At 42.0% G+C, this 27,772-nt stretch overlaps 1 protein-coding gene across 1 annotated transcript; it reads right to left on the reverse strand.

Moving 5' to 3' along the window:
* Nucleotides 1–474: 474 nt before the first annotated feature.
* LOC106599349 (cadherin-6) lies at nt 475–25,833 on the reverse strand. Its single transcript, XM_014190544.2, has 12 exons — nt 25,690–25,833; nt 17,182–17,517; nt 10,126–10,420; nt 9,790–9,909; nt 8,731–8,904; nt 7,640–7,827; nt 7,191–7,447; nt 5,961–6,097; nt 5,664–5,785; nt 4,889–5,006; nt 4,135–4,386; nt 475–2,931 (listed from the first exon to the last, which is right to left on the reverse strand). The coding sequence occupies exons 2-12, from the start codon at nt 17,398–17,400 to the stop codon at nt 2,432–2,434; spliced, it is 2,382 nt and encodes a 793-aa protein (XP_014046019.1). The 5' UTR covers nt 17,401–17,517; nt 25,690–25,833; the 3' UTR covers nt 475–2,431.
* Between the last annotated feature and the right edge of the window lie 1,939 nt (nt 25,834–27,772).

A 27,772-nucleotide genomic window follows, 5' to 3' on the forward strand; every position in this document is an offset into this window, starting at 1 on the left:
TGATCAAAACATCTGCCCCCCATCATATTAATCTTGTCCATCTATGACAAACAGAAACAGTGCTTTTTGTTTAAAATCAATGGATTATTTTAGATTAATGGCTATAAATCGATCTCTGTACTACAGTGACGAAACCACTCTCTCCTGCTGCGCTACGATGTAAGGATTGCAGGCATGTGCTTTGTCAGTGGCTGTGATGTAGGGTTCAGCCAGGAGTTGATTAACAGTCGGAAGAGCGATTGAAATGGTAGGAGGGACATCACAGCTTCAAGTGGTTACAGATTTCCCATCCTACATCACACAGGCACAACAAATAGACGACTGTGTCCGTGGGAAGCAGGGCTATTCATTTCGATCTACGGTGTCCACAGATCAATTTATTATAAAAAATATTGGTCGAAACCCGGACCAGAACCATGCAGGTCCCCTAAACAGGGGACTTTACAGCTAAGAGGTGATAATGAAATAAAATCATTTATTTTGTAGTTTACTGGAAAAGTTTATTATGATAAAATTGGACAATTGGTAATACATCATAATATAACATGTACTGTAGCCGTAGTATCAACATACAATTGTACACCTCCAAAAGACATCAAAAACAGTGATATTGGCTGGACGCTTGTGTTTCAAGAACATTAATTCAGCATGTGTCCTATAAATATATATATATTTTTTAAATCACAATATAAAAAGCAAAGTAATACATCATGAACATCCGCTACGCTCCCAAATCACTGCAACAAAGCACTGTTTCAACCACAGTATTTACCATTATTTAGTCAAACAATTTTACTGACAAAAGTCCTGATGTCAAATCAGAATGATGTAGCCCAAACAAAACACATCATTATCCGCCAAACTTTTAATGTTGAAGCACAGATCAGCTGTAATTGATCCTTTGGATCCCGTCTTTGCTTCTTTAATGTTTAAGTTGTTTTGGAGTGACTGCTTATGTTCGCTTAGCTATTTAGTGTGATGAGTTCAGAGTGAAAAGCATTACCATCCAATATTGGCACAGAGAGAACAGAACAATTAGCCAACACATTATGGCTAAATGAAATATATTTACTTCAGATGCTTTTTGTAGTTTTGGTTCATTTCAAAGGTGTTAGTTCATTCTTAATGTAAATGCTTTCTCTCTGTAGGTATGAACTGTATTATGAACACAGAAAGGTAGACTATCTGTTCTTCACTGCAACATCCTTCTCTGCAGTTGCTTCAAAATGACCTTTTCAATGGCTTTTTAAGATCCATATTTAATAATAACATGAAGTAATCTTTCCCCACCTACAGATAAAACTCCCTGTACTTTGTGACAGCACTTCCAATCCAATGCTGAATCTACATGTTGTTTTAGCTAATCAAATGCATGACTTGGATATTGTGTTTAAGAATGATTGTTTTCCTTGGTAAGTACTGTTATGTAAGATAATATGAATGACATGTTCATTCACCTTGAAGGCTTTTTTGTGCTAACTTGATGTAAGTAAGCCACATGTGTGTGTATATTGTTGGAACAATCGCGTCTAATATGACAATGATTGATTGATGATGATTGACTGATGATGGATTATGCTAATGTTGTCAGATGTTGCTGAAATTCACTGTAAATCTTGGTGCATCGTTCCTCATTTCCCTCCATTTCTTCAGTTATCATCATGTACAGAGATAGATACATACAGTTCTTGTGTCAAATCACGTCTTCAGAGAGTTGCTCTAAGATAGTGAACTGTCTGTGTAACAGAAGGCTTGATAGAGGAATAGAGCATATGTACAGAGTGGCTGTCCATTCTTCAGTTCCGTAAACATTCATGAAGCAATGTTTTATTTTGGTGCTGGGCTTTCCTTCCTTTTTAAGAATTTGGACTTTTCAAAAAAAGGTATGAAGAATATCTTAAGATATGTTCAATTCCAGTTCCTTGTTCCTGGAAAAGCAAAGTTCCATTTCACTAAAACACACAAATATACCAAGTACAACATACTGCACTTCAGTAACAGTACAGAGGAACTAAAGGAGATATCACTTAAGAATACACAGAAGTATTCAGAGAAATGTGTAATCAGTGTTGTATTTCCTTCCAATGCAGCATAGAGAGACAGACGTAAACAGAAATGAAAAATAAATGTATCTTTTTATAGTTTTTTTTGACACTGAACTCCGGCTCTTAACTTCAACTGAGGGACTAAAGTTCATCCTCTCTTCAAAGGTCGGCCTTGCAGTAAAAAAAATCCACACAGCTGCACAGTCTCTGTCTGGTCTGGCCATCAGAAAGGACTATGGCCTACTGAGTTGGAAGGAATAAAAGGGCACTTTGTAAAAAACTTGGGCTGCAACATTTATCCTCTTTTCTGAGAAGACAGATTACAGTCAGTCATAGTTCATAGGTCATCCTCCTAGCTCCCACCCAGAAACAGTTCAGGTGGTGTGTTAGGATTCACGGTCGCTGTCCTCAGCCCCGTACATGTCAGCCAGTTTCCTAAAGCGGGGCCCCCAGTCACTGAGATAGTTGTAGTCCTGGTCCCCTTCAGAGGATGCTGACCCCAAGGAGCTCAGAGACTCAGCCACTGAGCCGGTTCCCTCATAGGCATATGTGGCCAGAGAGTCATAAGGGGGGGCAGTGGGGTTACTATCGTTATCCTGCACCCGCTGGTTTATGAAGTCCCGGACGTCTGCGTTGTCCCGCGACGGGATGGCTGTCCGTCTGATAGGGGGGTACAGAGTGCCCGAAGGGATGATGTCCCGCCTCTGCTTACTCTCCTCGATGGCCTCGGGGTTACGCAGAGCCCCGATGTCGAAAGCCTGGGTGTCCTCCTCTCCGCCCCCCTCGTCATTGTAGCTGACCACGTTGTCTCGCACGTCCTCTTTAGAGATGATCAGAGGCTCCTTCTTCTTCTGCCTCTTCAGAGCAGCAAACAGCACTATGATCACTGAGAGATAAACAGGGAGAAAGAGTCAGACAGGGACAGAGACAGAGATGGACACATAGAGAAAGAGGGAGAGATGGAGAGTCAGCGTTAGAGAGAGGTTTGCTGTTCAGGGCTGGGGGATTTCATATTATCTTGCTGCTCATGCTGCAGTGAACACTGCATTAGAACACGGCCTGCTTCATGCATCCACAGCCCAGTAACAATTTAGAAACGACTGCAGTAGAGATGCTGAAAAATGTTTTAATTCCAACATCGCAATGAGATTGCAACTACTAACTTATAAATAACCAAGAATAGTGCCACATTTTAAAGCTGCCATATGTAACTTTTTAGGCGACCCGACCAAATATAGAAATGTAAGTAATAGATATGTCATTCTCATTGAATGCAAGTCTAATAAGTAATAGATCTGATCTATGTGTGCTATTTCTATGCTTCCCGTTCTCAAGTTTCGTTGTTGCGTCTTTGAATTTTGTTTTTGTAGACCAGCTTCAAACAGCTGAAAATACAATATTTTTGTTTATTGTAAATATATTTCAGAGTGGTTTAGATGGTACAATGATTCTCTACACTATACAATGCTTATTTTGTCACATAGCCTCATTTCAGTTTAACTATTAGTATTTTAGAAACTACGAAATGTTGGATAGATTTCTGCATATTGCACCTTTAAATAATTGCATTTCCATTACACTGTATATGTAGTTAATGGTGCTGAAGTAATATATTGGGGTAATTGCATTCCATGTTTTATTAAAGTAACTCCTGGTGTATAAAAGGTTAATTTTACTGCCAGTCCTGTTGAATTACTATCCTGTCCACAATCTCAATCCCCTCAGACTTGTTTTGATCCTCTATATATAACACTTTTACTGTAGACAGCCAAGAGTGAAATAGGCTATCTACTGGGAAATGTAGGGCTTTTCTTAGAAGCGCCTGTGTGTGTGTGTGTGTGTGTGTGTGTGTGTGTGTGTGTGTGTGTGTGTGTGTGTGTGTGTGTGTGTGTGTGTGTGTGTGTGTGTGTGTGTGTGTGTGTGATATACAGAAGGGGCAAATTGAATTACACTATAACCTGTGGAATTTCTTATTAAAGACATATTTTCCAAACAGTTTGCATACATTAATATGAATGACTAAATTGGAGATGGAGATGCGTCAGAGACTGACGGACCGACACACAGAAAGACAGACAGCTATGCTCACTGAGGAGGATGATGACACACAGCAGGATAGCCACCAGGGCCCCGGTGCTGAGTCCAGCTGAGCTGGTCTGGGCCTCGGCGTTGCACAGTTCCATGTTGCCCTCGCGGTCGCAGGTGCACACGCGCACCGTCAGCGTCCCCGTGCTGCTCTGCATGGGGAAGTCCCCGTCCGTGATCACCACAGGAACCAGGTAGATGCTCTTGTGCAGTTGGCTGTAGCTGGAGCGCCGGGTTAGGACGCCAGCTGTGTTATCTAGGGAGGGAAACAACATACAGTACCAGTCAAAAGTTTGGACACCTACTCATTCAAGGGTTTTTCTTTATTTTTACTATTTTCTACATTGTAGAATAATAGTGAAGACAGCAAAACTATGAAATAACACATATGGAATGTATAACTCAAAAAGTGTTAAACAAATCAAAATATATTTTATATTCTTCAAAGTAGCCACCCTTTGCCTTGATGACAGCTTTGCACACTCTTGGCATTCTCTCAACCAGCTTCACCTGGAATGCTTCTCTAAAATGTCTTGAAAGAGTTCCCATATATGTTGAGCACTTGTTGGCTGCTTTTCCTTCACTCTGCAGTCCAACTAATCCCAAACCATCTTAATTGGGTTGAGGTCGGGTAATTGTGGAGGCCAGGTCATCTGATGCAGCACTTCATCACTCTCCTTCTTGGTCTTCTTCACTATAATATCAGGTGATGACTGGTGTGATAGAGACCCCAAAATATCCTACAGTACAGTACTCACCGCCATTGTCTTTGACTGTGAAGTTGCCTCTGTAAGCCCCCTCCATAGCCAGACTGAAAAAGAACTTGTGTCCACCCACCGGGTCATCTGCATCCACAGCACTCACCGTCTGGATCTTCTGTTTACGGGATAAACAAACAGATTGATAAAAAACAAACAAACAATCTGTGTGCTCTCAGATAGCAAAAACAGTTTGGTTCCCCTGGTTTGTGACATCAGAGGAAAAATTGGAGGCTAAACTTCTAGGATATAGACCATCTATATAGACCAAACAGATTGATATGTTTATTTAATCGCTGGCGTAAATAACCATTGTGGAAGATATATTGTGGATGATTTTATTGAGTCCTCTCAAGGGATCTTGCTTGGTAAACAGGAGCACAGCAAACACAAACACCTCAGTGAATTTATGATTATGAATAATGACAGAAGGATGAAAGGCGAGGGAGTAGAGGAGAAGGCGTGTGCTGGGCACCTATTTAAACATGCCCTTGATGTGTGACAGCTACTGTCACCTGCCTTGTGCTGCCATGATAGATTATCTCATCAGCCGCCTCACAAAGTAGACCCTGGAGACCAATCGCTACCCCAGAGGACTGCAGTACTCATCACAATGCTTTATCACCATTTACATACATGGGTATTCCTGGGCATATACTGTACCTATTGTAGCACCTCTAGATGTCACTAGGATATGGACGTAATTATAGCAGCTAGAATATTCAAATCATGTTATTCTATCATGGGACGTAAGTGGAGGATCCGTGTTCTGTACCTGCCCAGCCTTAGTCTTTTCACAAACAAATGTCTCGTAGAAAGAGGCGAACTTGGGTGCGTTGTCGTTGACATCTAGAAGACGGACATAAACAGGCACCCAACTGGTCTGCAGAGGTTTGTCTGTGTGTAGAAAACATACACATCACAACAATGTATAATAATTGCAATAAATAATTATGCATGATTTTAGTTTTTTTATGTTTCAACAAAGGACAGAATATAATCATTGAACTCCATAGCCTTGGTAGAATTGTTTGTATTGTGAATTCATGTGCATGATAAAGCTAAGACTTACTGAACTCTGTTGCGATAACAGAAATGTTGTGCCAGGCAGCTTCTTCTCGGTCAAGAGGTCTTATGATAAATATGGACCCATTCCCAGAATGCACGTTGAAAAGCCTGTCTAGATCAGTACGACGATCAATGGAGTACCTGTAAAATAGGCATACAAATATCGATATAAGAACAAATAAAAGCATGGAGTATTTTCTTCCATTCCCCTTGTCACGACTTCTGCCGAAGTCGATGCCCGTCCTTGTTCGGGTGGTGCTCGGCGGTCGACATCACCGGTCTTCTAGCCATCATTGATCAGTTTTTCATTTTCCATTGGTTTTGTCTTGTCTTCCTACACACCTGGTTCCAATCCCATTCATTACATGTTGTGTATTTAACCCTCTGTTTCCCCTCATGTCCTTGTCAGTGATTGTTTGTATGTTATGTACTCGTGTATGTTGTATCGGTGTGCGATGGGTTATTTTTACCCATGTTATTTTTGTACGTTGGTTTTAGAGTTAGTTTTTGTTAATAAAACTACTCCAGTTTAACCAAGTTGATTTCTCCTGCGCCTGACTTCCCTGCCACCTACACACACGACTATGACACCCCTACAACCTCTACTGCTGCACTTGACAACCCTTTGCACGGAATTAGTCTTTCCTGCCCTCTCTGTGTATTCACAAAATTATTCTGAATACTGCACACCCTGGGGATCTGCCCTAAACAGCCAATGGGACTTAAATCACTCTATTTTCCTCCCTTTCTTCTTTACCCTGACTGGCCTGGAAGGAAAACAGCCCTGAACAGAGGCACAGAACAGACCAGCCCCATCAGTTTGATCATCCAGCGGATTACGCAATGATCTAATTAAATGTATCCTGGAATGCCCTTTCAGTGTATTTCCATGAGGAGTGGTAATTAAGGGACTTTGGACATTGATAAGAACTCACTAAAAAAGTGTGTGTGTGTGTGTGTGTGGAGATAAACAAAACACACAGCTTGTCCTTCACTCATTAGTCTTTCTATGGACACAACGTATTCTCGACTCCAAATTTAATGAGATGGCAAATTCAACTCTAATCCTTCTACATTTAAAAAAAAATACTGTAACACAACCTTTAACACTCATCAAATGACCCCTGATACAAATGATTATAACCAATCTCCCCATGACCTTGGTGTGGGTGGTACGTACAGGAGAACTGAATGGGTGGGCTGGAGGGGAAAACAAAGCAGTGCTCTAACTAACCTGACTGGACTGTTGTATCCATCCGGGTCCATAGCCCTGACAGACCCTACTGCAGTACCCATGGCTGCATCCTCCTTCACCTCCATCACGTAGCTGGCTTTCTCAAACAGAGGAGGCTCATCCACATCTTCTATGCCGATCCTAACTGTGGCCATGTCCTTGGTGGGTAGGTACCCCAGGAAGCGAGTGTCCAAGGTCTGAGTGTTCTGTACCTGGATCTCCAGTGTGTAGGATCGGGTCTTTTCATAGTCCAATGGCTGCAGGGACAGGGACACAGTAGAACATAAAAGATGACTCATGTTTTGTAATGATGCAGTACAAATGTATTTTGATAAAAGCGTTTCTGATGGTCTAATGACCTCAGGCCTATCCCGGGCTGATAATAGGGTATATATGCCCTATAGTTTTGGCTGACTATCTTTGTCATTCACAGGGATAACAGATATTACCTTTAGAACAGTAATGATGCCTTCCTGTGAGTCTTTGTCCGTGATGACATCGAACATGTCCAAGCCATCCCCACTGACAACACTGTAGTACATCTCCGCATTCTTCCCAAGGTCTTTATCTACTGCGTTGATTCTCCCAACTGGGATTCCAGTTTTTATAGACTCTGGAACGCTGAACTGATATATACCTGGAATCCCAAACAGACACACATACTGTATGTAAATCAACGGATGTTCTAACAAATTAAACTTTGAGATACTTCATATTAGACTATTTGCATTTGTAGCATTCACTCCCATTTCACCATTTGTGTCACTAATTATGTTGGAGAGTATAAGGAAAGTGTCTTAACGAAACGGAGCCAAGACAGCCTGGAACCATGAACAGAATTGCATAAGCTTGTGACAAATAGAAGAGGTTGTTTGTCTTCCTCTGGCATGGTGAGTGAGTGTTTTTTTTGGTGCCAGCTTCTCCTCAACACTACCATGTTTCTGATGCTAACACATTTAACAATTCAGATTGTTAGTGAGCCTGTGAGCCTGTATCACTACCCTGCAGCAGTGTTAGTGGTGAATTAACCTTGTGCTCATGGTGACCAATTAGACAGTTTCTGTTTCCCCTAGCATGGTGCTGACTGGGGGTGTAAGCCCCCTGCTGTAAGGTGTCATCAACTGACAAGGTGGAGAGAGAGATGTGAGAAGGCATATCTCACACTGTGTGTGTATCAGAAGTTTCTTCCCCTTTAGTTATCCACCATCCAACCACTGGACTTTAACAGAATAGCAATGAAGAAAGCAATCTGTCAAAGTCAAACAGATTCCGGGATGTTTCTCATTTGTGTGTGTGCGTGTGTGAGAGCATGAGAGAGAGAGAGACACTCAGTATTACGCTGCTCATCTAATCAGGATTATCAAGATGATTCACTTCGTGGGACCCGGCATTGCAATTTAATCACAGCTAACCCTATATAAGACGGACACACTTCCACACACAGTACACTGACACTACCACTTATACTAGGACTACTATGAATACTTCAACCACCAGTATAATTCCAGTCATTGTGCCTCACTCTTAGTCTTCTACTCACTCTGAGAGAAGCGTGGGGGGTTGTCGTTGACGTCGGTCAGGGTGATATTGACTGTGGTGGTTCCAGTTAAGCCTCCCCTTTGGCCCGCCATATCCTTGGCCTCAATCACCACCTGGTAGTGCTCCCGCTTCTCCCGGTCCATCTCTCCAGGCCCCAGGGCTGTCCTGATGATACCTGAGGACAAACCAGAAGAATACAATATTCATGTGTCATATAATATAATGAGATGTATTGTTAATGAGTTAGCTAAGAACATTTATCCTTCTCTGGTCCTGTAGGGATTGCTCAAGGTGCCACCATGCCAAACAGACTTAAGTGATGTGGGTATAGCTAGAGTGACCTAATTTATGTACATGTCCTTTATTTAAATACTGCATCAGAAACTACTGTAGTTACAACTACCAATGGGAATAATGTAACTAATAACTGTTAGAAAAGAAGCACCTCTTGCAAAGAAATGGTCACCACAACCGTTTCACATGGCTAAGACCTTGTGCTTGGATTTAATGAGAAACATTTAATACTGGTATGTAACCTAATTATTTTTATGGAACAGTAAAAAATGGCAACCACCCCGACCTTCCATTAGATAGCACACAAGACCATCTGGCCTGGCTCGTTTTGTTTCTGTGAATGGGTTCTATCATCTGCAATATGACTGTTTTCAGATAAACTCTCAGAAACATCTCTTTTTTTCCAAAGCTTGGGATTTCATGTCCTCTGGTGTGATGGGGACATCATCTTCCATGTCACATCAGGGATAAACCATATCGTTGTTAAGCCACACAATAATCTGCCAGTTGGAGGCTTTTATTGTTTCCATTTGTTTAAACACAGAACGAGTGACAGGATGTTCCAGAGTGCACATTAGAAATTATTAAATGTTTCAGTGTACTTTGGAAAATGCACAGGGGGCTGAGAGAATAGCAATGGCTCTGTCAGTCTGACTCTGAACATTACATTACCGTCTCTCTCTCTCTTCATTGTAGTAATAATTGCTTTGAGGAATAAAAGAGCATTGCTGGTGGTTCAAACAAACAAACAGACGGACAGACAGACCTGTGTTTGGGTCCACAGAGAAGTATGGGTGCCCCTGGCTGATACTGTATCGTAGTTTAGCGCTGTTCCCGTACATGCTGTCATCTGCATCCGTGGCTGTTACCTGGGTGACTGAAGTACCTGAGAACGGAAGATAATAGCTGAGGATGAATATGAACTCACATCAACTGTCAAAACCATTCATGGTTCAAAGAAAAGCAAACAAAATATTTGACACTTTAAGGCACCATTGACCTTGAAATGTTACTTATCTTTAATCATCAAAGGTTAAAACATAAATTGAAAGGTCATGACCTTGTCATGTCAAAAGTCAAATTAAAGTGAAAGAGCACATACCTATATTAGACCTCTCAGGTGCACTGGCAGTGTAAAGTTCCTTTGCGAATTTAGGCTCATTGTCATTGATATCGTGAAGTTTAACGATGAACTCTGTCTCAGGCTCCAGTTTCAGGCCTGTGTTCTTGTTGACCACGGTGGCTCGGAGGGTATAGAAGGCCTTCTCCTCTCTGTCCAGTCTCTTATTGGCATGGAGGTCACCATTGTTTTCATCAATAGTAAATATGTCTCCAGCCCCGTCCCCGGTTAGAATGTACTTCAGGGTTCCATCCCCCTTGTCAATGTCAGATTGAAGCTGCCATAGAAAATCAAAAGCATAGTCAACATATTTGTCTCCTTGGAGAAATGGGGCCTGAACTCAGCAAGGCAAATACCAGATGTATACTACAGATGTAGGATCTTAATTTCATCACTCTTTTGTTGCTGAGAATTTTCCTGCACGGCAGGAAATGCAAACTTGTAGTGTATTCAAGGTTTAAAAAGTCTTCTGAAGTCTAATTTCAACTTTAAAATGTAAGACTTGATTTGCCCTAGCGGAAAATCTATCAACCCCTACAAAAATGTTAAATGAATTATAATCAACGAACGAAGATCTGTTTCGGATCAAAACGTTGTCAATAAATCGGTGAATTGGGAGCTTTAACAGTGTGCAGGCCTTCATGTTCTATACTATTAATTATAATCTACATAAAACATTTTTTTTTACCTTTATTTAACTACGCAAGTCAGTAAAGAACAAATTCTTATTTTCAACGACGGCCTAGGAACAGTGGGTTATCTTGCTTGTTCAAAATGACAGATTTTTTTACCTTGTCAGCTCAGGGATTCAATCTTGCGACCTTTCAGTTACAAGTCCAACACTCTAACCACTAGGCTACCTGACGCCCCATAATAATGAACATTTCCTGTTGCTGCAGGATTGCGTTCAACAGACCTAGGGTTTATTCCATATAAATATTGAAGTCCATTTAGGGATTGGACTAGCACGCCAATGGGGAAACTCCCTATCTAATTTAACAGACAGGAATGAACATGGAATTGACCCCAACTCAGCTAGTAAAACACCAACAGATTTACAGTTTGCATTAGATGGTGTGACAGTTGATGGGTTGTGAGGAGGAGTGTGAGAGACAGGTAGGGTAGGTGACGGGTGCTGATGGTGAGTGACTCATTCTGTCTTTCCTTAATACGGTCTTGCTTTGCTGACAACGTCTTGATTTGTATTAGGACTAAAAATCTAAAAAGTAACGCTCCGGTTTCTCTGTACCACCATACCTGGCTTATAAAGGTTATATGTTATTTAGTACACACATTTAATACCTACCCATTTATCTGTCAAACAGTATATTATCTACCTCTCCAGGTCCCTTTGTCTATCTAAACTGCTAGAGATTATACAGTAGTACACCAATCCAAACAGAGATTCACTGAATTAATTAGTGAACATCCCAGTGCACTCTCAATGCCCTCTTATCACTGTCATTGAAAACACACAGCAAGCCAGGTAATTGTCAAAGTACAAGGCAGTCTCAGAACATGCACACTTGAATGAAGCAGGAGTTGACAATGATCGAGGGAAAGAAAGGAGAGAGTCTTTGAAAACGAAGAAAGCCAAGATGGTATGAAGCCTAGATATGACAAAGGATGAATGATTGACGCCTCCCACAGATGTCTTAGAAAATCACCTAAATCCAACATGTAACACATAATACCTGCAATTCCCCTCTGAGCACATATGTTTCTCTCATCTCTTATTCCCATGCCTCTGAGTAGACATTATGCAAATTTGAGCAATGGGCATAGAATGGGGCTTTATTCTCTACCATGCTCAGTGTGTGTCCCATCTTTACTGCATCACACGTATACGCATTTCAACAGTGCTATAATTATGTTGGTGGTACACCTAAGCACATAGGCGGTGTTCCATAAGGCTAAGGGAAGCTAAGCTTCTCCTGAAGTAAATTGAATTAAATGGCAAAATGTAAGACCAAAATTGGCTAAAGAAAATTGTGATAAATAGAAAAGTTTAATTTAAGGACCAAAAATTTTTTTACAGCTGCACCATACAGGTTGCAAAATAGTTCGGAGGAGATTTTCGATGTACCGATTCCATAGCACATGGTTTATGAACTGATACATAAAATGACGCCAGACTCAAAACAAGTTTTTCAATTAAAATTATTATACAAAATTATTGCAACCAATAGAATGTTATATATATGGGGGAAACAATCATCCCAGCTCTGCAGATTTTGCTGCGAAGAGACAGAATCATTAGATCACTTGTTTTGGTACTGCCCTTAAGTAGCTTGTTTTTGGTCACAGGTTCAGGAATGGCTGAAAAAATGCAACATTTACTTGGAGTTAACTCTGTTGGGTGATTTGAAAAGTCATAGTAAATTGATCAATGTAATAATACTCTTAGCAAATGTGTTTATCTTTAACCATTGTGTAGTGATCGGGTCTGTGGGACCCATTTTCAGTGTTTACGAAAATAAAAATGATACAATGAATTATATTTTAAACCTGAGACTCATTGGCCTTGGCTCATTTTCTGTGAAGAACATGTAAAATAACATACTTTCACTGTGCACCCCCCTACACATTTATATTACATAAGTGGATTTCGGGTCCACTGGACCCGAGGGTAATAAAAGTGTGGAAAAGTGTGTGTGTGTGTAGGTGAAAACAAGTCAAAATGAAACAAAAAGGTTTGCTGTGTGCCTTCACTCTGTCTTCCTCCTCCCTGGGACCTGCTGTTTCAACACAGCACCAATAACCTGTCTGTCTCCCTGCCTGTCTGCCTGTCTCCCGCTTTTCTCGCACTCTTTACCCTTTGTAGTGTGTGAAACTACACAATGTCTTGCGGGACCTGCAAAATGTTATTACAATACATTATGTTGATACATTGTAAAGAATTCTGTATTTTCCCACACTCTACCAAGGCCAGGTGCAAATTGGGGGAGGGACACAACAAATAAATAGCTTTGCTTGTGTGGCTCTTTACCACAATCAATCAGTATGGCAAAAATAATATCTGCTCAGAGGGCCTTAGAAATTATTTTGCAGAGAGAAAAACTAGTGTGGAAGGAGCGTCTTCCACTTTGGAAGATGAAGAATTTTCCAAATATGAGGATCATGTCTCTGTCAATTTGGAATCTGACAGTGAGTTGGAAGAAGAGGATGAGATTGACCCTCAGCCAGCCCCAGGACCAGCCATCAGCAGCCAGCCCTAGGACCAGCCCGTCAGCTACCAGCTAATCAGCAGCCTGCAGGAAGAGAAATATGGATGTCAACAAAATGGTGAAATTGAATGGTCTTGTTGCCCAAGGAATGAGCCCAAGGAGGCCTACAAACCTGACTCAGTTACACCAGCTCTGTCAGGAGGAATGGGCCAAAATTCACCCAACTTATTGTTGGAAGCTTGTGGAAGGCTACTCAAAACGTTTGACCCAAGTTAAACAATTTAAAGGCAATGCTACCAAATACTAATTTAGTGTATGTAAACTTCTGACCCACTGTGAATGTGATGAAAGAAATAAAAGCTGAGAGAGGCCCAGCCAGGCATATCGCAAAATTTCAAAATATAATTGCAGGAAAACAGTTTGGAAACCAAATGCCTATTGCTTTAGAGAGAAGACAATGAAAAGACTCTAATCTGTCATTTAGTTATCAAAATGATCAACTTAATTGAGCGAATGGTAGCCTATTTTATTGGCACCCGCGGAGCATCGGCCATATCCCCGGTGATTGCGCATATTCACTGTCTTTATTATTGGGTCAGTGCCATTTGAAAGTTTGTTCTTGGACAATAATTTCCTCCTCCAGGTTAGATCATATTTTATTTGTGTCTCCCTTTTCTGTAAACCTATTAGATAGTTGCAGACAACGTCATTTTTATTGATCTGTTTGTCAGTTTCAGCAGAGTACAGCCTACCCTGTAATTAAAAAGATTCTGCTAATGTCTCCAGTCATATACATTTGATTTAACCTTTACTTTGATAGAGAGCCAATACTGACACCAAGGTCTCTGATATACTGTGCATTTGGAAAGTATTCAGACTCCTTGACTTTTTCCACATTTTGTTACGTTACCTTATTCTAAAATGGATTAAATAGTTTTTTTCCCCATATCAATCTACACTCAATACCACATAATGACAAAGCCAAAACAGGTTTTTAGAAATGTTGGCAAATTTATGAAGACTACAAAACTTAAATATCACATTTACATAAGTATTCAGACCTTTTACTCAGTACTTTGTTGAAACACCTTTGGCAGCAATCACAGCCTCAAGTCTTCTTGGGTATGATGCTACAAACTTGGCACACCTGTATTTGGGGAGTTTCTCCCATTCTTCTCTGCAGATCCTCTCGAGCTCTGTCATGTTGGATGGGGAGCGTCACTGCACAGCTATTTTCAGGTCCGGGCTCTGGCTGGGCCACTCAAGGACATTCAGAGACTTGTCCTGAAGCCACTCCTGCGTTGTCTTGCCTGTGTACTTAGGGTCGTTGTCCTGTTGGAAGGTGAACCTTCGCCCCAGTCTGAGGTCCTTAGCGCTCTGAAACAGGTTTTTTGTTAAGGATCTCTCTGTACTTTGCTCCGTTCATCTTTCCCTCGATCCTGACTAGTCTCCCAGTACCTGCAGCTGAAAAACATCCCCACTGCATGATGCTGCCACCACCAATCTTCACCGTAGGGATGGTGCAAAGTTTCCTCCAGATGTGATGCTTGGCATTCAGGCCAAAGAGTTCAATCTTGGTTTCACCAGACCAGAGAATCTTGATTCTGATGGTCTGAGAGTCCTTTAGGTGCATTTTGGCAAACTCCAAGCGGGCTGTCATGTATCTTTTACTAAGGAATGGCTCCCGTCTGGCCACTTTACCATAAAGGCCTGATTGGTGGAGTGCTGCAGAGATGGTTGTCCATCTGGAACTCTGGAGCTCTGTCAGTGTGACTATCGGGTTCTTGGTCAGCTCCCTGACCAAGGCCCTTCTCCCACGATTGCTCAGTTTGGCCGGGTGGCCAGCGCTAGGAAGAGTCTTGGTGGTTCCAAACTTCTTCCATTTAAGAATGATGGAGGCCACTGTGTTCTTGAGGACCTTCAATGCTGCAGAAATCTTTGGTACCCTTCCCCAGATCTGTGCCTCGAAAGAATCCTGTCTCGGAGCTCTATGGACAATTCCTTCAACCTCATTGCTTGATTTTTGCTCTGACATGCATTGTTAACTGTGGGACCTTATATAGACAGGTGTGTGCCTTTACAAATCATGTCCAATCACAGGTGGACCTGTTTTTTCTTTGTCGTTATGCGGTATTATGTGTAGATTGATGAGGAAAAATGTGTATTTAATCCATTTTAGAATTAGGCTGTAATGTAACAAACTATGGAAAACGTCAAGGGGTCTGAATACTTTCCACGTGCACTGTAGCCTAGGCCTACTCCACTATGCACTGCAACAGTCTTTTTTGCAAACAGTGATTGAGTTATATTATTAGCCTAAATTTTGACTATCCAATTTACTCATCACATTAGTAATAGTAAGCTATCTTACTTACAAGTCTGGAAATGTGATGATGCATGGAATGCTTTATTATAACGGTTAATTTTTATGGTGACTCACGCGCGGTCTTAGCCTGAACATCTATAACACACAACAAGGCTGTTCAGTTCCGTCAGAGAGGACAGAACAGTCAACATCACATGTGACAGATAACATCTTATTATATGCATGGCAGCACAGAGCCAGGCTTGGTGGAGAAAAAGAGGGACCTGACAAGGTGAATCATTTTCTACAAGGCATATGGAAATAATCCACCATACTGCGTTGCTCCACTCCCCAGGGCTCCACAGAGTAACCTAATGCAAGACTGGTGGTGGTGGCTTTCTCTCCTCTCTCCCTATCTCACTCTCTTTCTCGTTCTCTCTCCCACTCTGCGTGTGCCCTTTTTTCTCTCCATCCTTGATCCTCTCCCTGCATGCTCTGTGAAGCTGGGTCTCGCTGTAAGAGCCTGGAGGGTTACAGGGTACAACAGGGTACTACAGGGTACATGGCCTCAGTAGCTCCAGTATTTCTTCTATCTCTAGTCTTCTAAAACAGGCCCCCTGCAGTGCTGCAGGCATCTCCACATCTACCTACTCCACAATACTACTTCTGATTCATGGCTCTATCTATTGTCTTCTGAGATCTGAGGTAAAGGTGGCAATGCATGCTGTTGTTGTACATCAGAATATCCCAATCCTCGTGGGGGGATATAGTCTCAGGTTTATCTGGCCTGAGACATTGATATTAGGTTTGGGTGGTCTCCAGATTTTCATACCGTTCCTGTACCATACCGGGGTATATGGTATTACCGGCAGTGCACACACGGGGTGTTATTTTAATATGTTTTTTTTTTTACACACAAAACAAATGTAGGCAGCAGGGATCTTGATCCATGAGGGGATTGATTGTCTCTGCTGTAATCAAGAAGCTTGATCTTGCAAGATAGCCACTTATCTAGCAAGTTAGCAAACCAAATGCATAGCAGGAGCCCTGAGCATAGATAGATAACTTGGTCAAACTTTATGTGGATAGTCTGGATTTTCCTTCTCTAGATGCTCTACAGATGGTCATACTATCAACAAACTATCTGTTGATTAGCAACTAAAGTTAAGGTAAGGAGTAAGTAGATAGTTAGTTAAAATGTTACTGATAGTCTGTAGAGCATCTACAGATGGACTATCCAAATAAAGTGTTACCGTTAAGCAGTGGTGTAGCAGCATCCCCGCAGCCAAGCTTTAATGGTCCCCTAACCCCCCAAAAATGTCAAATAAATTGACAATTTTTGTACGGTTTTTAAAATCTTACCGCCGGTATTTCAAAATACCCCAGCATACGTTATATACAGTATACCGCCCAAGCCTAATTGGCATTTGATGCTCTGGGAGATTTCTCAATATTCATATTATCTTTGTGTCAAGGCCGGAATTCAACAGTTGCAGACAGTGGAGTTTTCCCCACACACTGAAGTGCATGGCAACAATAAAACAAAAGGAAGGCTAATGGACATACCTTGCCAATGTACTGCTTATCACTCCCAGTGTACTCTTCCTGTAGAAAGAACTGGTTCCACATCCATCCTCGTTTGAAACGTTTCAGTAGCTTCCCTCCCTTTGCTCCGTCTCTGTCCTCCTCTCCTCCCATCTCTAACACAGTCTTCCTGCTAATAGACGTGGAGTTCACATAAAGGGACAAGCACGCCCATATCATGGTCAGCAAACAAGTCCTCATGGTGGAATTGTGGTATTTGCACAGAACGCCAATCCTCTATCTGCGCTGGTTTTTACGTCCTTTAAGGGAGCTGGGCTTCACCCTCATAGTCCTCTTCCTTGATGGCTGTGTAGAAACCTTGTGGAGGGCAAGATGAGAAACAATTATAGGGACAAATTTTCACTCTGGAGATCATTTTGTTTCCCATTGAGTTTTTTCCCCGTCCAATTTCCATCCATTTTGAAAAGAGGGGGTATCATGATGTGAATACAGATAGTACAAACAATGCATGAAAACAAACAGACAATCGAATAATGCTATTGAAAACCTTAATTGAAAAAACTGGAATGCCTTTGATTTCAATAAGCCTTTAACACAGAAAAAACTAAAAGGGGTTTGCACACTAATCAATTAATCGATAGTCCACATCCACATGAACTGCTCTATTTTAGAGAACAGAACACTTACAGAGCCAATATGTCACTTATTGTAGTGTCCTTTTCTGTATCTACTGTGAACACTATCTGCATTGGTGTTATACAACCTAATAACATGCCATGCTGACCAGATGAAATATAAACCACACACAGACAGAAGCATCCTGCTACCAGCAATCATCAGCTGCTTCACTCGTCAAGCCATGCCTCGGCCCCTTTTCTACTTATCAAGGAAATTGCCAACGTGATTGCAGTGGAAAGGGGGGGTAGTGCAGATGTATTTTCTATTCAGTGCATTTCTGTTTCCCCCTCTACGACGTGTGATCTACAGTGCCGGTGCTGGCATTAAATGTGTGCCTACTCATCAGCATAGAAAGCTAAGGATCAACACTGCTTCACTGACGGTGACAGGGATGGATGCAGAGGCCATGAATCAGTTAAAAGACATAATTAAGATGGGCGGATTAACTCCTGCAATCATGTCGTTGCTTTTCTACTGCTGCCATTCAACCTTTCAACCTCTCTTCCATTAGGGCCATTATGCCTGCTTTATGAATTAGACTAATTGAATAAGGTACCAACAGATACTAAAGTGTATTGATTTGCTGTCAGAATCAGTCTGGTTAAAAGGACCCCAGGGGGTTGTAATTGTGTGCTAGGGTACTGGGGACCGTGGGCTGGGGGTTCTTACTATAAGTTCAGTTGAGGGGATTAATCCCTGTGTATATCAGTGTGGAAGTGAGGCCTAGAAAACTGCAAAGTAGAGTAGTGGGACTAGCCTAGTGAAGCACATTAGTCAAGGCCCCAGACCAGCCGGGAGCCATTTGCCTCAGCTTTGTGACCTGTTAAATCCCCTGACAGTCTCTCGCTGGGGGAAGTCACCTGGATCTAGAATGTTTTTTTTACATACTATATCAGAGGACACAGACACATAGCTTCCCATACATTCCCACTACAACATGTCTGCTAATTCATTGACAGGTCCTGCTGAGAGACAAGGGTCCATGCAGTACAGCCTGAATATCAACTTGTGTGAGATGAAAGAACAAGCCACTGGTTAAGATTCACTGGAGCCTACCTCTGTACGTTAATAAAATAACACATTAAAACCATCCAAAGGCTGCTCAATATTACTAAACATTAAGCTGAATAATCATTATATTAATAACACATCATATTTATTTCAGTCTGTATTCTGGATTTGATACATACAATATCTATCTAAATGCATCCAATATACATTACCATATAGATTAGTATTACATTCATAATACAGACTCAGAAATACACAGGGGAAAAGTCAATCTTCTATTCTGGACAACATGCCATCTCATGTCACTGCAACACAAACCTACTAGACCATCTAGTATGACCTTCAGGTGGCACGACACTCGTTCTCTCCCTGCTGCCTTTAAAGCCTTGCATTTCATGGCAGGGAGATTTAAAGTGTAGGAGGGCTGTGCTGTAGGGTGTTGAAGAGTAGGGCGGGGTAGGGGGGTTAGAGGGGGTCTGACAGGCTGTGGGGAGTCAGCGGGGAGGCGGGTGGAGAGCGAGGACCAATAGACTAGCAACACCTGTGGGGGTGACAGGAGTGAAGAGCTGGGCTTAAGATTGTGTCATGTGGTGGGGGTGAGAACCCAGCACAGCAGCTCAGCCCCTTCTGTTCTGCCACCCTGCAGACAGCCTCAGCTACTGCCTTAGCCTCAGCCACAGCGAGCCTGATGAGACTGCCTCAGCCACTGCCACAGCGAGCCTGATGAGACTGCCTCAGCCACTGCCACAGCGAGCCTGATGAGACTGCCTCAGCCACTGCCTCAGCGAGCCTGATGACACTGCCTCAGCCACTACCTTAGCGAGCCAGATGAGACTGCCTTAGCCACTGCCTCAGCGAGCCTGATGAGACTGCCTCAGCCACTGCCTCAGCCACTGCCACAGCGAGCCTGATGAGACTGCCTCAGCCACTGCCTCAGCGAGCCTGATGAGACTGCCTTAGCCACTGCCTCAGCGAGCCTGATGAGACTGCCTCAGCCACTGCCTCAGCGAGCCTGATGAGACTGCCTTAGCCACTGCCTCAGCGAGCCTGATGAGACTGCCTCAGCGAGCCTGATGAGACTGCCTCAGCCACTGCCTCAGCGAGCCTGATGAGACTGCTTAGCACTGTGCGATCTGAATGAGACTGCCTCAGCCACTGCCTCAGCGAGCCTGATGAGACTGCCTTAGCCACTGCCTCAGCGATCCTGATGAGACTGCCTCAGCGAGCCTGATGAGACTGCCTCAGCCACAGCCTAATGAGTCCCACAGGAGCAATTAGAGGTGAAGAAAGGAGAATGTCAGCCCTGGGCTGCCTGTGTGTGAGGAGGGAGAGGGAGAAGGCGGTCAACAGGTGAAAGAACTGCTACAACAACAGGGCAGAGCAGCCTTATAAAGGCACCTAATGGGTTCCTGTGTCACAGAAACATGCACACTGTCTGCAGACTGCTAATGAATAAGTCATGGAGGTGGAACTATCAGCTGTTGACTAACTTTTGGAACAGTTTTAATGTGTACTGTATTACAAAAGCGTATGAATTTGGTATGGTACAGCAGCTAAGGCTGATATAAAATAATAGAAGCACACTAAAAGCACCCAAGGCCAGAAAAACATGTTTTTCTATATCTATTCCACAGTATCCAACTTCGCTATAAAAAAGGTATGTCTGGAAGGTAAATTGCATTTGGGTGGTGGATGTTAGGAGGGGGGCTGCTATCAGGTTGCCACCACTCGGAGCGATAGGCAACCAAGCAGCTGACTGTCATTCCCCAGGGACCAGTAGGCCATCAATACCTATTGATCTGTCTGTTTAGGGAGGGGAGTCTGTCTAGACTATAGACTTCATGATGCCATATTATCTATCACTTTTCTTGGCTCTGCTTGTAACACTCTTTGACTTGTCTGCTCTAAATGATAAAGATTTCCTCCTCTCAGGTAACATCTGTTATTTCTTTGTTTTGTACCGTTGAAAACAAAAACAATGAGTGAAATTAAATGATGAATGATAACCTGACATATCTTATTCAATATAGCAACCCGCCCTTCAGAAAGAAAACGGACCCTATTTGCATTGAGCAGTCTGATTTGTGCTTGTACAACTATTATGGTGCATTCTCAGAGTAGAGAAGACTGTCACCCAACATGGGTGCTAATCCCTGCTCCCATCTCCCATCACTTACAAGGGTCCCAGTCCCTCCCCACTCCCACTATAATCTCCCAAGCAAAATGTGTGCACTAATCTTAACAAGAGGAGATAATAGATGTTGAGTGTGTGCGTTTTCCTGAATGGAACTGCCATGTGCCCCAACACAATTACTGTCAAGGAGCGTCGGTCGCTGTCATGCTCATACCAGATGGGACCTCTTAATTACGTAACCAGAAAAGAGGCATGATGTGATTTGGAGGCAATGCTCATTACATTGTGCCACCTCTGATTCTGTATGTATTGGTCCTGTTTCCATCATTGTCTTTGAATGGCGGGACACATGTCAGTTCCACACCATTGTACCTACAGAAGCTCTTCATACATGATTGCATTTTGAGGACAAATAAATTCCCCTCAAACATAGATGTCGGCTAACAGTTTTCCAGATAAATACATTTGTGTGTGTTTGTGTTGTTTAGACCTCCCAAAGCTGTTTTGTTTCCTCAATCATCCATGCGTGTGTAGTGGTTCATTGCTTTAGTGTTGGATACTAAAGAAGATGACACCTTCTTAACCTGTGTGTGTCTTTCATTTATGGCGTCTTCGTCAATGGCGCTTCCTGTGTAACCCACTGTATCCCAGTGTGTGTTGTGGGTGGCTGTTTGGGTTCCTCCTTGGAGGAGGAGAATGCGTGAGAACGGCAGCTTTATGGTCTGCTTGTGCAAAGACCCAGCAGGAGTCTTCAAGTCAGAGCTTTCCTCCGCCATTGTGGCCAGGAACTGGAATGTGGCTGCCTCTCTATTACAATGCAAATGTGCCAGCGTCTGGTGGAGCTACTGTTTGTGTGTGTGTGTGTGTGTGTGTGTGTGTGTGTGTGTGTGTGTGTGTGTGTGTGTGTGTAGAGAGAGGGCCTCCCACTGCGCACACACTGGTTGAATCAACGTTGTTTCCACGTCGTTTCACTGTTTCAAATGACATTGAACCAACGTGGAATAGACATTGAATTGACGTCTGTGCCCAGTAGGCTTGTTCTATGGCCGTGTTCCAGCTTCTCTAATGAACCATAAAGGAATCATGACACTGCTAGCCATTGCCATAACCATAGGAAAACAATTAGATAATATTAGATAATATTATCTAATTCAAAACCACTGTCCATATTCAACCAACTCCTACTTTCCTCATGCAAGAGAAGAATTTGGCTGGGAGTTGGGCCGAAGAGATATTCAATATTTCAAGTCTAAAATGTTTGACCTTCCACTCCCTGTTCCATGTTAACAGTAAACACCCACACATGTCAGAAGGGGGAGCAGCATTAAGACGAATCCCCTGGGAGAAAGCAGTGCAGTGGGAAGAGGGCAGGGTCAAGCACTGGATGACCCCCAGAGGTCAACATGTGTCATCATGGTTAAGATGTATGTGAAAGAAGCACTGGCCATCTTAAGTTATGCCACAGGTTTGGTCAATAAACTACTTGATGTTAGGCCTAACTGTATACACAGCTAAACGTCTTGCAAATGGTCAATAGGAGAGCAAATACCTCTATTGCCTCAGTTAACACATAGCAGATGATGGATACAAGGGTTAAACTATAGCATAAAATAAACATTTAAACATTGCTTTTCATTTTTACCAACAAATTCTCCTTCTTTCCCACAATTCTTAAATTCAATAATTGAAATGGCAGATGCAAAGTGTTTCTGAAAACTAAGCTGCCGTTCTAATAGAGCGACTGGGTCCATTAGCAATTATGTTTCAAACTAGCTTTCCTACATCAATGCCCTCTTTTCAAATCTCTTTCTGTGAAGTATTTTCACCTTCAATTAAGCTTGACAAAGCCTGAGAACTAACCAAACAAATAAAGCTAACATTTCTAATGGAAAGAAGAGATTGTGTGTGGGTATGACACCAGCGTGCGTGTTAGCCTCAGGGTGGGGATTCTGCACTGGGAAGAAATAAACAATCTATTAGCTTTAACAGGGAAAGAGCTCCTCTCTATTTCAAACACCAAACTCACATTTACAGCCAATCCTTCAATGATACAAAATAAGGCCTGTGGCAAAGAACACTTGTACTAGAGGTTGCAACTCTCAATCAATAACAAATCGATGGGCTTGTTTTCATAGTTGGTAGTACACCAACCTATCTGAAAATAATACATTCATTCCTATGCCTTCACGGATCTTTGAAGACTATTTATTGTATTTTTGTGTGTGTTAAATGTAGTGTTTTCAGTCCATTGATAGATTATCATGGGAATGTAAGTTGTTATTTTAGACTCTTTTTGTCCTTGTTATTCCAGGTACAGTAGTGTTAAAAAACAAAAAGAGATTTAATGACAACATTAGGCCTTGTTATAGACATGCGGACTGCTGATAAGGCTCCCTCTCAAGTAAGCTATAATTGCCATGGCTGTCAAACAGTGCATGAAAATGTTTGAAAAGGGGCTTAAGTTGTCTTCGAAAGACAATTTAATACTTCTATTCCAGGCAGAAGAGCCGATTTGTTGTCAAAAGTAATTGTTCATTTGAATATAACAATTCAGCAACTCATTATAGCTCTGCCTATGCTATTCAATGGCTTGGATATAGTACATTGTTCTCTCAGAAGACCAGTATTCATGGCGTCATCCCAAATTTCAGGAGTTTGATCTATAAAAATATCACAAACACCTTTATAGGTAAGTTCCTGTGTAACTGACGACAGACCTGTGCTTGTCAATGCAATCCAACCTCTCGCTAGCTTGACAAACACATGGGACAATGGCCCATTGTCAAATGAGGTGACACACAAGCTAATTAGCATACAACACTATTTACAAACTCTAGTGACATTTGCATACAGACCTCAAATAATTCAGTTCGATTATACTGTTTGACAAATGTGAGTGCACTCGGATTGCGTTGTGGTAAAATGAAACTGCTGACGGATGATGTGAATAAAGAATAGGTCTTCTGAGAATACAGTGGGTGGCATGTACTATTCACACTCACTCTCAATAACACTTTTAGACATGTAAGATGAAAGTAGTTAAGAAAAAGGCTATTCCAAGAGACAGATAGGTGTGTACTGTGTGATCAATAAACCCATATGGGAACATCCGTTCCTGTGTGCATGTTCCTCTGTGACCACATGAGGGCACAATTAAAGAGATGTGTGAATTTTCCAAATGAGACTCAATTGGAACACCTCACATAGTGGACATAGAAATGAATCCTAATTCCCCATAGTGAAGGGTCACATAATTGTTTTAATCTAGGTTTAAGACAGTAGGATAACCAATCCTTTTCTACTGGAGTAATCAGTGGAAAGCAGTTTGTTCCAAAGGTCACAGTGACCTGGGTGGGAACTGGGAAACTAGCTTAGAGCTGGGCTTTGTATAGTACTGGAGACACTCAGAATGTTGAATGTTGGGTATATTTACAACATCCACACAACAGGTCATTTATAAGATAATCATCATCAACCAACAGTATTGCAAGCTTCTTACAACAGCATTACAGTATTTCAGGCTACTAACATTCAGAGAAAATTATTTAGACCCATTGCCTGTCTTGGTACAGTCGGCTATGAAGTACTATGTGCTCAAGAAGGTGTGTTAATAATCAGTCATACTTACACTTTCTTATTCATGAATACACACCACAAAAATGTTTGACTAATTTGAACAGGCTAATTGGTCTTTAACACAATTATTTATTTATTTTAGTCATTAAAAATGCTATTTGGCAACCACCTGGAATTCATGGGTTAAATACATTCTAATTATTGCTGTGAAAAATAAAGGGCGATGTTTTGCCTGTATTTTCATTTTTTACATAATTGATCATTCACAAACTCCTGGGGCATGCTCTGCACGTAGGACATAGCCGTCTGAGAACGGTAAGATACAGGTGTCTTGCCTCAGCTCTGTACTAACGGGTAGACTAGACTTGGATTTAGGGTAACACCCACATCTACATTAGAGTATGTCCAGGTCCACAGCAATAAAGCGCCAGTGTCTAAACAATAAATAAAACAGAACACACCAAGCATTTGTAATAGGACATACAAAAAGGTTTACACTGTTGGCTATGAGTGCTTTACCACTAATACAATGCCAATATAAACAGTAACCTACAGTAGTCTACTATATCATGAAACTTTCCATTACCATTCAACAAACATGGCCATCATAATCGATTTAATCTAAAAAAAATAAACAAAAATCTATTTTACAAGGGAGCCTTGATTTAATTCCCTGACATGTAACATGAAATAGGAACCCACACCTTGAGCCACCGGTGCCAAACAACACTATCACCAAAGACATAATTGCCACCAAAGATAAAAAATAAAATAGATAACTTTAAATCGGATTAAATGAAGGGGTCTGATTGTATCATGACAGACTATTCAGGGAACATGAAAATATGCAGCTTTTTCGACACATAGCAAGTGCATTTTTATTTTCAAGAAAACATTCAAGTTTTAGCCTGATAAGATCAATTAGACCAATTTATGAGATAGTGTAGCTATAAAGTATCAAATGAAAGCAACTTTGTTGAAGTTATCAGCTATTTTTTTTAACAAACTGGAGGAAGCGCAGTTTACCGAACAATTTAACACATTAAAGTGCTCGTCTATTGTAAAAGACCGTCAAAAAGACAATATTTTACGACCGCTATTTCAGTTAAATAAAACACATTGACACTTACCACGGTTTGACGTAGCAGAAAGTTCAATCAATGTGCGCCTGTGTGAATCCGTTGTATGCGACCGACACACTGAACACGGAGTGGTCTCTCTCTCTCTCTCTCTGGCTCATGATGAGCATCTCTCCCTCTGGAAGTTGTCGGACCTTAGCTGCTTCTGATTGGGTGTCACGCGCTGGTCCACGATTAAAGGGACAGGCTGAGGTGAAAATTACGAATTCATCACCGATATTTATGAGGGGTTTTTACAACCTATTTTCGACAAGGGCACATATTTTCCCTCTGAGCCATTTTAACAGGATACTGTTCTTCTCCTGCCTTTCAAAGCTGATTAACATCTGAAAATAAGATAATATTCCACTGAACCACTGAAACAATTAAACATACAAAGATAGCTTGACAATGCTTTGATAATGTTTTGAGAGCATTTTAATAATGCATTTTAATAATGCAGTTTGTTATTGTCCTGTGCCTATATCTATACAGCTGCTACCACTAAGTTTAGCCACTTAAATGTCAGATATCCCACACTATGCACTATTTTCCACTTGCCTTAAATCAAGCTGTCTTGATCCACATAGACTGGGGTTGTTGGTTATGAAATGTTGTAATGAGAGGAAAATGTCAGCATTTGTGAGGCACTGGGTGGGTGGTTGAGGAAGGCACCTGAGCACTGTCACTGTCTGACGGTTAGAATGGCTAAAGGGTCATAGGGATGTGCTTCTCACTCTGACAGCGGCTTCATCACAGCTTCCATGTGATGTCCGGGGTATCAAGCTCTGTAACTCTGTTAATCTTTGAGGAGGAAGGATTCCCTCTGGTGACCTAGACACACATTCCTGTTGTCACATTAACCTTTTCTCTGAAGTATTTGATTAATATATCATTATACACACACCAAACAATCAAGATGTAACTACCTGGTAATACAATGTTACTTTTGTTATAACTTTGTTACTACACAGGAATGAGAACAACGGAATGTAGTGTTACCTGAGAAAATGGGAATATGGGCTCCCGATTGGCGCAGCGGTCTAAGGCACTGCATCTCTACAGTCCCTGGTTCGAATCCAGGCTGTATCACATCTGGACATGATTGGGACTCCCATAGGGTGGCGCACAATTGGCCCAGTGGGTTTGGCCGGGGTAGGCCATCAATTAAATACATTCTAAAAACAGGTTCAGCATCTGGTTCGACCGTGATCTTTGAACCAGGGGCTCGGGACGCGCATACTCAGGCTGACTGGCTATCGTTCAGGCAAATGAGAAATAAGTGCACTCAGGCTATCAGGTAAGGCCAAAGTTAGTTACTTTAAGGAGCAGTTCTCTCTCTGTGGGTCTAACCCCAATAAGTTCTGGAAAATGGTTAATGACCTGGAGAATAAACCTTCCTCCTCACAGCTGCCCATGTCCCTTAATGTTGATGATGTGGTTGTTAATGACAAGAACCACATGGCTGAGCTCTTCAATCACCACCTCATTAAGTCAGGATTCCTATTTGACTCAGCCATGCCTCCTTGCCCATTCAACATTTCCTCATCTCCCACCACTTCTAATGTGACTATCCCAGATGCTTTTCTCTCTTTGTCCCCTGCCTCGCTACAAAGTTTCTCCCTGTAGGCAGTCACTGAGTCCGAGGTGCTAAAGGAGCTCCTTAAACTTGACCCAAAAGAAAACATCTGGGTCAGATGGTTTAGACCCTTTCTTCTTTAAGGTTTCTGCCCCTATCATCGCCAAACATATCTCTAACCTTTTTAACCTGTCTCTCCTCTCTGGGGAGGTTCCCATTGCTTGGAAGGCAGCCATGGTTCGTCCTTTATTTAAATGGGGAGATCAAGCTGATCCTAACTGTTATAGGCCTATTTCTATTTTGCCCTGTTTATGAAAAGTGTTGGAAAAACTTGTCAACATTCAACTGACTGGCTTTCTTGATGTCCGTGGTATTCTCTCAGCTATGCAATCTGGTTTCCGCTCAGGTTAAGGATGTGTCACTGCAAACTTAAAGGTCCTCAATGATGTCACCATTGCCCTTGATTCTAAGCAATATTGTGCCGCTATTTTCGTTGACTTGGCCAAAGCTTTTGAC

This window comes from Salmo salar, chromosome ssa03, assembly GCF_905237065.1.
Source record: "Salmo salar chromosome ssa03, Ssal_v3.1, whole genome shotgun sequence".
NCBI lineage: Eukaryota > Metazoa > Chordata > Actinopteri > Salmoniformes > Salmonidae > Salmo > Salmo salar.